Source organism: Salmo salar, chromosome ssa22 (assembly GCF_905237065.1).
Source record: "Salmo salar chromosome ssa22, Ssal_v3.1, whole genome shotgun sequence".
NCBI classification, from domain to species: domain Eukaryota; kingdom Metazoa; phylum Chordata; class Actinopteri; order Salmoniformes; family Salmonidae; genus Salmo; species Salmo salar.
The window spans coordinates 42,357,718-42,368,969 of NC_059463.1; the positions used below are offsets into that span (position 1 = coordinate 42,357,718).

Here is an 11,252-nt window from a genome sequence, read left to right on the forward strand (position 1 = left end):
CCCAGTCATCAGGGAGAGGTTAAACCCCATCCATCAACAGAACTGATGATGTTTATTGATTAAGGTAATGACTGATGTGTAGATGAGGCCTGACCGAACCCAAGCCTGAGGAGGAGTCACACACAGCCTCCTGTCTGTATCCGTACTGCTGTTCTGTTGCCCCTACAGCAGCTCAGCTCTGTGTGGAAATCTACTAATTTCCCATAATAGAGCACCTAATGATCATCCTTAATGATCAGCCCTAAAACCATCCAGCCGTGCCTCTCTCTCCACCTCGCCTCACTGGCCCCTCAGAGTGGGAGAGGTCTGCTGATTGGATGAAAGGTGTCCTACACCAGTCATGCATCTGTGAACGGGAACATGAGGAAAGTGCTTACATACACAGAAAGAAAAACAACTGCTGGGGACATTTTACCTCTGAGTGTTCTGTTCTCACACAAGATCAGCTGGGGACGTTAGACAGTCAAAAGGTAGGCAGACACTCCCATCCAACACATAAACGCAAGCACACACACACTACCCGTATACTGCTACAGTGTTGGATGTTAGAGTATTGCAGCAGCAGCCTGGTGCTGAGCTAAGCTCCACATTATAATCAGATGAGAGGCTGATGAACAGAGCTAAATGGGGATATGTATCTCCTCATCACCAGTGACTTCACACTCAATCACATTACACAACAGACCACTTACTGTATGAATGGAAGATATGAGGGTCGTATTCACTACAAACCAAACGGACTGAAACAGGGAGGGACTACCTGAACTTGTCCAAATAACAAACTCTCATTTTCATAGCAAAATGTTTTTTGTTGCAAAATGTTTTGCTACAGTTTATTACGGTGTGCACTAATGAATATGACCCATGTTTTCCTCTATCTGTGGTCATCGACAATCTCTGGTTTTCAATCAAACTCATTTCAAACTGCTGCAAGTCTGGAATAATATATATATTTTTTAAATGCAGTGTTTAATTAAAGCTCAATTGAAGGAAAATTATCATAAAATCTGTTGGAATAAAATGACTGTCTACATTCAGGTGTAAGCACATAGGGCCATATGGCCAAGTTTTAATTCAATCCGTCTGCTTAACTCAGACTTTCCCATAAAGTACGCACATTAGTGCTCAGTGAGTTCACTACAGTAGAAATAGTGCTTGAACTTCAAAATGCCTATATTGCCAAGATAACACAAACTCTGTACTTTTACAGTACTCTAGCCAGTGCTCTGGGTCCAGCATTAGGTTTAGATTATCTACTTATTCCCTTCTGATTCTGCGAATCTTCCAACCAGGATTTCTGGAAAACCTGGGAATTTTTGGAAAGGTTCCACATTTTGCAACCCTACCCAACATACAGTTGGATGAAATGTGCTGTAGTGTTGAAACCATAACCTCTGTACACACTCGGGAGCACATGTCTGCTGCCAAGTGGTCATTTACTTTCACTTAGGGGCTTTTTTCTGCAAATCCATCTCTTTCTCTCTCTCTTCTCCCCACTCTCTCTCTGCACCCCACCCATTGCCTCCAGCACATCCCAGCCCATCCCAACCCATCACAGCCCATCACACTCAACACACTCTTATTCAATTTGTCTCCTTGTCACATTTATATCCTGGGGTTGAAACTCTTTACTCCAGAGAGTGAACTGGAGATGAGATGAGAGAAGAAACAGTGCTGTGGTTAATGGGCTGTGTCCAGTACACCCCCCCCCACCCCACGAAGAGATGGGCCTCTGATCCACACACCTGAGTCCTTTCATACACAACACATCAGTATTCAGCTGGGACACAGAAATGTGTCAGCAGCCATTAGATGAAAATGCAGTATTACAGCGTACAGTGTATGTGTGTCTGTGTGTGCATGTATAGGAATGAGATTAAGATTGAGGAAAGAAAGAGATACCTTCTGCAGCAGCTGGGATCCAGAGTATTTTGCAGAAATTGATTTAATTTCTCCACCAAACGCTGAGGCCCATAACTTCACCCTGGAAACCAACAGAACATTTCTAGATTGTTATTATACCAGTTCAGATGAACACAGGATATTCTGTTACATTACACACACATTTCAATCATGTACAGCTGAGATAATGAGAATACAAAAACTGCACCAGAAATGTCAAAACAAATCTCAAGAAATGAAATCATAGATCCATGGAAATCTAGAAGTTGTTTGTGTGTTATATGGCTGGTGTGAGTATAAACTATTTTCTTGAAGATACTACTGTTCTTAAAAAAACACAAGACCCTCATATAAGAAATAAATTGTTTTGAGATGTGTTGAATTTGTGTCCATCAACAATATGTCAAATACACTAGACCTACATTGTAGATAAGTGATATCATTCAATGTAGCGGTTTATTAATGTTTCTTTGGTGTTTATGATGTGTTAGAAATGGATAGTTTATGATGCTAAAGTCTTCCTTAAACTGTACATTGTAGACTGTGGTGTCTCTATGCAGACCAAAGTACAGCACTCTGGGTTAACATCGACTAATGAACATGGTTTTAATGTCATGTTTTGTATAGTAGTTATTTAGGACATATCTGTATTTTGATTAAAAGAAGGACAACAATCAGTTTAAGATAAAGACATCTGTACATTTAAATAGTGTGTCCGTGTCATATATGATGATATATGATTGATTTGTTGTTCTTACGCTGTTATTATGCCAGATATTATCTATCTATAGCAGCAACAGACTTGTTGTTCTTACGCTGTTATTATGCCAGATATTATCTATCTATAGCAGCAACAGACTTGGGGTTAGGGTAAAGAAGTCTATTTTTGGTAATTATTTGTTAGACACCAACACTAATAAATAAATAACAACAATTAATTATTATTAGTATTATGCAGTTGTTGTTACATTGTTATTACATGCTGATGTTTTCAGCTTGTTTATCATTTTTACTATAACAAATCTACTGCTTACACACTTCAGGAAATTTAACTGAAAAACTCAACAACATGTGGTGTAACTATTGAGTAATTAAAATGTTAAGATATGACACCCTCCACTCACACTGAGAGAGGAATCCCTTGCTGGGACCCTATCACGTCCACCACTGCCGTGCCCAGTATAATCCAGAACAGAAGGAAGCTGGCGCAGCACACGTGCGAAACGAGGATCTTCCAATTCCACAGCATCTTCACGAGCATTCCCGACCACGGATCCTGGTACAATGGCTAGTACCTCTCTACTCCCGAAAACGCACTCAGCGCGAAAAGCGGCAGCCCCTGTTACCGGCACATATTTATCAGTGCCTCCCTCGCGCCAGTCCCGCATCCAAGGGGGCAGTTGTCACTCCTGAAGGGACCCGCGTGCTGAAAGAGAGCGTTGACCTATGAACATAGACACAAACCGCTCACCACCAGAGGGCAGAGAGAGAGAGAGAGATAATGCATGCAGAGTAGAATTAGGCCGATACCCGCTAATGATCTAAATAAAAAAAAAAGAGCTGTTACATTCTACAACCACCTGAGAGGAAGCGATTCCCAAACCTTCCATTAAAAAGCCATCACCTACAGAGAAATGAACCTGGAGAAGAGTCCCCTAAGCAAGCTGGTCCTGGGGCTCTGTTCACAAACACAAACACACCCCACAGAGCCCCAGGACATCAACACTATTAGACCCAACAGTTATTGTGTATGTGAATAACTCACATTGGAGAGTTAGGTAAAATACAAGCATAATCCTTTACTCAGGTATAACATGTTACAGGTCACCACATTCTAATCAGACATTCATAATGCACCTGTTTATATATCCTAGATAGGTGCCCCACTAGTGCCATCTCTGGGTTGGCATTATGCCCTTTATCTTAACATCTTCCTTTTCATATATAATTAGCTCGATCACTTCATACCATTTTAATACCAGAGTGAAAATACCTATGTACATTATCATTTTTTTTAATATGTTTTGAATTTTTTATAAAAAAAGAAATGTCATTGTCCACCTCTTAAGGGACATAGTCCCCATAACATGTTAGCCCATGTCCTAGTGTGTCACACTGGTAGCATATTTTGGGTACCTTTGGGACGTTGGGCACCTCTGGGACGTTGGGCACCTCTGGGACGTTGGGCACCTCTGGGACGTTGGGTCACCTCTGGGACGTTGGGCACCTCTGGGACGTTGGGCACCTCTGGGACGTTGGGTACCTTTGTGATGTTGGGCACCTCTGGGACGTTGGGCACCTCTGGGACGTTGGGCACCTCTGGGACGTTGGGTACCTCTGGGACGTTGGGCACCTCTGGGACGTTGGGCACCTCTGGGACGTTGGGCACCTCTGGGACGTTGGGTACCTCTGGGACGTTGGGCACCTCTGGGACGTTGGGCACCTCTGGGACGTTGGGTACCTCTGGGACGTTGGGCACCTCTGGGACGTTGGGTACCTCTGGGACGTTGGGCACCTCTGGGACGTTGGGCACCTCTGGGACGTTGGGCACCTCTGGGACGTTGGGCACCTCTGGGACGTTGGGCACCTCTGGGACGTTGGGTACCTCTGGGACGTTGGGCACCTCTGGGACGTTGGGCACCTCTGGGACGTCGGGCACCTCTGGGACGTCGGGCACCTCTGGGACGTCGGGCACCTCTGGGACGTCGGGCACCTCTGGGACGTCGGGCACCTCTGGGACGTCGGGCACCTCTGGGACGTTGGGCACCTCTGGGACGTTGGGCACCTCTGGGACGTTGGGCACCTCTGGGACGTTGGGCACCTCTGGGACGTCGGGCACCTCTGGGACGTCGGGCACCTCTGGGACGTTGGGCACCTCTGGAACGTTGGGCACCTCTGGGATCCTCAGGGCCTCTCCTTCCTCTTCCACAGCCTCCTGAAATTTTTATTTATTTTATTTTTATTTAACCTTTATTTAACTTGGCAAGTCAGTTATGAACAAATTCTTATTTACAATGACGGCCTACCCCGACCAAACCTGGACGACGCTGGGCCAATTGCGCGCCGCCCTATGGGACTCCCAATCATGGCTGGTTATGAGACAGCCTGGAATCGAACCAGAGTCTGTAGTGAGACCTCTAGATGCAGTGCCTTAGACTGCTGTGCAGTTCGGGAGCCCCAAATTGTGGAGGCACAAACAGCAGAGATAACTGCCCTGGTGGGGTCTTGTCGTCTCCTCATTATGTGTCCTGCCCGCACCATCCAGAGGATATTCCCAGTCTTCCCATGTGTCCCTCCTGTGCCCAATGCTTTCCTGAACTGGGGGTATGTCCTTCCGGTTCCTTCCATACTTTCAGCCCTTTACTTCCACTTCATATGACCTTGCGCTGATGTGCCCTATGCATGTGCCAAGACTCCATATGGCATCCCTGGCGTGAGGTGACAGGAGCACTCTGACAGCTTGGCCTTGTTTTATTACAGGCAGATTTTTTTGCATGCTGGTTATGGTAATGTTTTGACTTGTCCTGACGTGCACGTTTGTGTGCCTGAACATCTCTAATGACCTTTGGTGCGAGGAGCTTGAGAGCTGTTGGCAACAGAGAGCGGGTGCATCTAGACATTAAGCGCTGTACAGGACTGCTGCCGAAGCCCTCTGTGGGAGTATTTCTCCGCGCCAAAATGGCTTGCCACACATCTTTGCCTTCGTGCATAGTATTTGTGATAAGAGTCTTTGCTATTTTCACTGCTGACTCTGCCTTACCATTACTCTGACTGTGGTAGGGTGAGGAGGTCACATGATGGAACTCCAAGGCTTTTACAAACAAAGCAAAGTCTTCACTCATGAACTGGGGCCCATTATCCATTGCTACACCACTAACATATCTGCTAAAATGCAGCTTACAACAGTCATTGATTCAAGTGGCTGTTGTGTCAATCCATTTCTCCACCTCCCAAAAATCTGAATAGTAGTCCACTATAAATCAAAAAGGAACGTTCTTTATTGTGAGCAGATCCATTCCCACTTTAGACCAAGGATGTGCTGGTACGTCATGTGGGTGCAGTGTTTCCTTTGCTGCTTAGGTAGATTAGCATTACATATGCTGCACACAGCCACAAAGTGTTTCATTTCTTGGTTCATGTTGGTCCAGAATACTGAGTCTCTGGCTTTCCTGAAACTGGCTTCGACCCCTGAGTGCCCTGCATGGGTACGAGAGAGAATCATCGGGCGTAGAGTTTCTGGCACTACCACCCTGTCGCTTTTGTAGACAACCGCTTCCTGCATTGTGAGTTTGTCTCTGTATGTCCAGTAGTCACTCACCAGGATGGACGTACTCTTTCTTGTGTCCGGCCAGCCTCTTAGGATAAAAGAGAAGTCTTGTCCTCTGCTGAACGAGCTTTGCTAGCATCCCGTGTCTGCGGGGAGATGTTTTGATCAGTAGCATGGTTCACATCTTCAAACTTAGCCTGTATACTACCTGTAGTTGATAACGCTGAAGCTTTAGCATCATCCTTTGAAGTCACTTCAGGGCAGACAGAAGAGGTTTTTAAAGATAACCTCAAGCAGCTTGTGGTCAGTATGCACCGTGATAATGTCCCTACCATGAAGGCATTGATCAAAACAGTCACAGACGAACACTATGGCTAGGCACTCCTTTTCAATTTGGGCATATCCTTGCTTGTCAGTGTCCTTGAAGCAAATGCAATGGGCTGCCCCTTCTGCAAGAGCGCTGCCCCTAGGCCTTTGTCACTTGCGTCACATTGTAGGGTCACTTCCTCAGAGGTCATAGTACCTCAGTATTGGTTGGTACTGGCTGAGGAAGCCATTCCCACAGCACATCTTTATTGGTCAGCTGACGCAATGGCTCATGTCAGACAGATGAGGTAAGAATTTGGCTAAGTCATTTACAAAACCAAGCAGTCGCTGTTCTGCTTTTGTGACTGTAGGTGTTGGCATTTGCTGTTCTGCCTCCACCTTCTGGCTTCAGGCCTTCAGCTGTCAAAACATGGCCCATGTATGTAATACTTGTGAGCCTGAGCTTAACTTTGTCTTAATTCAGCTTTAGATTCATCTCCCTTGCTCTTTGTAAGAGCCGAGTCAGGTGGTGGTCATGGTCCTGCACTGTTTCTTCCTTTGTAGCACCACAGCCGTATACCAGGATGTCATCAGCGATGACGCTTATTCCTGGCAGTCCCTGAAGCGCATCATGTTGCCTTCGCTGATATTCCTCTGCAGCTGGTTTCACTCCAAAAGGTAACCTCGTCCACCGGTACCTACCATTGGAGGTCCAAAATGTAGTGAGGTAACTACTCTCTTCATCCAAACGTACCTGCCAGTACCCATTTTTTGCATCCATAACGGAAAATATTTTCACTTTTGCCAGGCTTGGCAGTACCTCTTCAATGGTAGGCATTTGGTAATGTGCCCTACATAAGGCTTTGTTCAGGGCACTTGAATGGAGGCAGACTCTTATTTTGCCAGGCTTTTCCACCACAACCATGTTGTTTATCCACGTAGTAGGTTTGGTGACCTTCGTAATGACACCCTGTTCCTCCATTGAATCAACAGCCTTTAGTATCTTTTCCTTCAGTGGAATGGGGGGGTTCTGCGGGGAAGCTGTTGAACTGGTCTAACAGACTCATCCACCACCAGGTGAAGCTCACCTACCAGAGCCCCCATCCCTTCAAAAACATCCTCAAACTCTTTCAGTATTGCCTCTGATGTGTAAAAGTCTGATGGGACCTTTTGTTTTTCTTTAGTATTGACATGATGAACGGCATTTTGGCGGTTGAGCTGTAGCAATGTAAGCTTTTCACACGTTTCTGCTGAAATGAGAGGCTGCTGCAAGGTTTTCACCACTTGGAACTTTAGCACATATGTTTCCTCATCATGATTGTCTTGTAGTTCACTGGTGTAATAACCAAGCCATCGTACAGCCTTAGCCTTGCCTTGCTTGGTTGTGGCTTTGCATCTCCATTCTGCATTATTTGCATAAAGTCTCTGTAACTGAGTATATTAACAGTTGAGCAACTGGCTAGCTGGCATTTGATAGTGCAAGGACAAATGAGCAAGTGTCTTTGTAAAACGTCAAGGATTTTCTTTGAATTGTTCCTATCCTCTTCACCCAGATACAGTGTTGCCAACTTAGCGACTTTGTCGTTATATTTAGCGAGTATTCAGACCCCTCTAGCGACACATTTAAAAAAAAAATCGGCTAGCGACAAATCTAGCGACAAATCTAGCGACTTTTTCTGGTGTTATTGGAGACTTTTGGAGACTGACGTGAAAGCACGTATGGTTCTTACTCTTCTCAATGAGCAGCGGGTGCTGCCGTGGGCCCCACCCCCGTCCCAAAGCACTCACAGGCGGCCCAGTCCTCGCACAGCAGTCCCTCCCAGCTGCAGTCAGAGCAGGAAATGTTCACCCCTCCACGTCCAGACTGCAAATGAATCGCGCATGCGGGAAGCCACAGCTGGCTGATCCCACCCTGGCTTACATTCAGGGCGGGATGTAAATGTAAAATGTTCTTTATTTAAAATAAATCACTGCATTTGACTCACACAGCCTCAGTCACTTACTCACCTTGTCCACTGTGTGTGTGCCTCTCTGTGACATAAGCTAAACATCTAGCTGTCTAGCTCATCATGTCTCAGTCTAAACTGTACACTCAAAAATACAGAAAGGAGTGGGAATCAAACCCTGAATTCAAAGGCTGGTTGAAGCCGTTTATTGGAGATGATACACAGGCATACTGCCTGTATTGTAAGGCTGATTTCTACGCCAAACTTAGTGATGTAAAAAAACACATGCCAACTCAAAACCATACTCAAAAGGCAAAGCCTTATTACAGTTCCACCCAAAACAAGCTGCCATTTATGGTTCAAAAAGGCTGAGGCCACCATGGCATTAGCTATCACTGAACACTGTTCCATGCTGGCATGTGATCACATTGGAGAAGCATGTAGAGCTGCTTTCTCAAGACTCCACTGCTGCTACCCACTTCAAAATGCACAGGACAAAGTGCACAGAAATGATTAATGGTGTTCTAGCACCATACTTTCTGAAAAAGTTGGTCGCAGATGTGGGTGACCAGCGTTTCAGCCTCCTCCTCAATGAGTCCACGGATGTAAGTGTTTCTAAGTACCTGGGGGTTGTGATAAGGTACTTTAGTGACACCAAGCAGACAATTGTATCAACATTTCTGGGGCTTGTTGAGTTGGAGGGAGGAGATGCCAAATCTATAGCCCGAGCTGTTGTGACTTTCCTCAAGAAGTGTTGTTTTAAAAAAGAGAAACTCCTGGGGATAGGGACTGACAATGCCTCTGTTATGACGGGGATTAACAATGGGGTCCATAAAGTGCTGACGGAGGAGTATGGCCTCAAATATCTGGTTCCTATTCGCTGTGTGTGCCACTCTCTGCAGCTTGCTGTAAGTCATGCTTCCAATGACACCATCCCCGTAGCGTGGAGTACTTGGTATGAGAGACTTATAACTGGTTTTCAGTGTCTCCAAAGCGCAGGGAGGCCTAAAAGGCCATATATGAGACCATCAACTGTGGGGAGAAACCTTTACAGATAACCAGGGTGTGTGCCACTCGTTGGCTCTCCATTGAACCCGCGGTTTCACGCATTTTGGACCAGTGGGAGGAGCTTAGGCTGCATTTCGCAGTCACCAAATCCAGTGAACACTGCTACATGGCTGAGGTTTTATACTCCATGTACAGTGATCCTCAAAACATATTGTATCTGACTTTTTTGAAGTCAGTGCTGGGTGAGGTACAGTTGGCCATCAAGGCTTTTGAGGGAGAGCAAGTTGACAGCTTGGTTAGCCTGATCAAGTCTGTGAGCAGCAGGGTGCTGAATCCACTGGCAAATATTGATGTACTCAAAGGGCCAATAGAGGGATACATCAGTCCCAAACTGTACCTTGGTTACCTTTTTGAGTCAAAGGCAGCTGAACTCCACCTTGCACCTGAGGATGAAAACAATGTCTGAAAGCGGTGTGTAGCCTTCACCATCTCCCTCACTAATGAGTTGAGGGTGAGACTGCCGGACAACATCGAAGCATTGCAGTACATGTCAGTTTTCAATGTGGAGGAAACTCTAAAGCACAATAAGAGCTCTGGAGAAATAGAAAAAATAGCCAAGCTCCTTGGCCACTCCCCTGCAGAGATAGACAAGATTGTCCAGCAATGGCGTGCCATCCATCTTAGTAAATGGAATGAGACAAAAAACACACTGGGCTTCTGGAGTGAGATTTGGAAATTCAGGGATGCAGCTGATATCAACCCGTTTCAAGAACTTGCCATGGCTGCTGTGTCTGTGTTGTCCTTGCCACATTCGAATGCTGAAGTCGAGAGAGTATTCAGCCAGATGAGTGTGGTAAAAAGCAAACTTAGAAATCAGATGTCCTTGCAGACCCTTAACTCCATCCTGTACATTGGATATGGACTGAAGCTGTCTGGTGAGGCTTGCTATGAGCACCAGCTGCCTGATAATGTTTTGCAGCTTTTTGGCACATCAGCTGCTTACTCATTTAAGTCAGCTCCCTCAGTTGCTGAACCTGACATAGAGAGCCTTGACCAAAATGACGATGACCCACTCTTTCTGTGAGCCAGCACAGCCTATGTGTGTGTGTGGAGGGGGGGTCTGGAAACCCCCCCCCTGATTAACCTGAATTAGGGCCAGACTAGTTACCATAATTTTCTCACATTGCCATTGACAGTTTTTTCTATTGTCTCTTTTTGGTCCATTTAGATTGTTAATGTAGATTGTATACAAAAAAAAATAAAAAATGTTATGGTTAAAAATGTTCATGTTTTACAGTGACTTGTTGTAGGCTCCTAAGTGGACCATAAGGTAAAAACCAAACCAAATTAAGAAAACTTAACTAAAAAACAAAACAAAAAAATTCATAAAAAATTGAGTAACTCCGCCAGAGTGTCTCTTTTGGGTCACTTTTGCCGGTCCCAAGCCCGGATAAAGGAGGAGGGTTGGAATTGTGACATAAAAAAAAACAAGAATCGACAGAAAAAAGTTCATTTGTAGTTCTAAACATATTTAGGGTGTTTTTTACTCACTTTTTGTCTCTCCCACGATGTTATTCCTCTCTCCTACAGCGTCCATCACAATTACATGCACATGGCCAATTATGCAAATTAGGCGATGACGTCATTTAGCAACTTTTAGGACAGCCAATAGCTACTTTCCTTACTGAGGAGTTGGCAACACTACCCAGATATAGGAAGCATATGGCACTCTCAATAAAACTAAGCAGTGTTGCCACTCGCACGTGCAGGTCATTTTTATCTAAGACCGTAGCGATTTCATAACTCTCCCACTGATCACTAAA

General features: G+C 45.3%; 1 protein-coding gene across 2 annotated transcripts in view; it reads right to left on the bottom strand.

The window, feature by feature from the left end:
* LOC106583452 (voltage-dependent calcium channel subunit alpha-2/delta-3) overlaps positions 1-3,387 on the bottom strand; it is an 82,463-nt gene extending 79,076 nt beyond the window's left edge. For both annotated transcript variants that reach the window (XM_014167637.2, XM_014167636.2), the window contains exons 1-2: positions 3,027-3,387; positions 1,903-1,984 (exon numbers count right to left, since the gene is read on the bottom strand). In XM_014167637.2, the coding sequence (XP_014023112.1) occupies positions 1,903-1,984; positions 3,027-3,163 (219 nt within the window). In that variant the 5' untranslated portion in view covers positions 3,164-3,387. The remainder of the gene's footprint in view (positions 1-1,902; positions 1,985-3,026) is intronic.
* Positions 3,388-11,252: the final 7,865 nt, after the last annotated feature.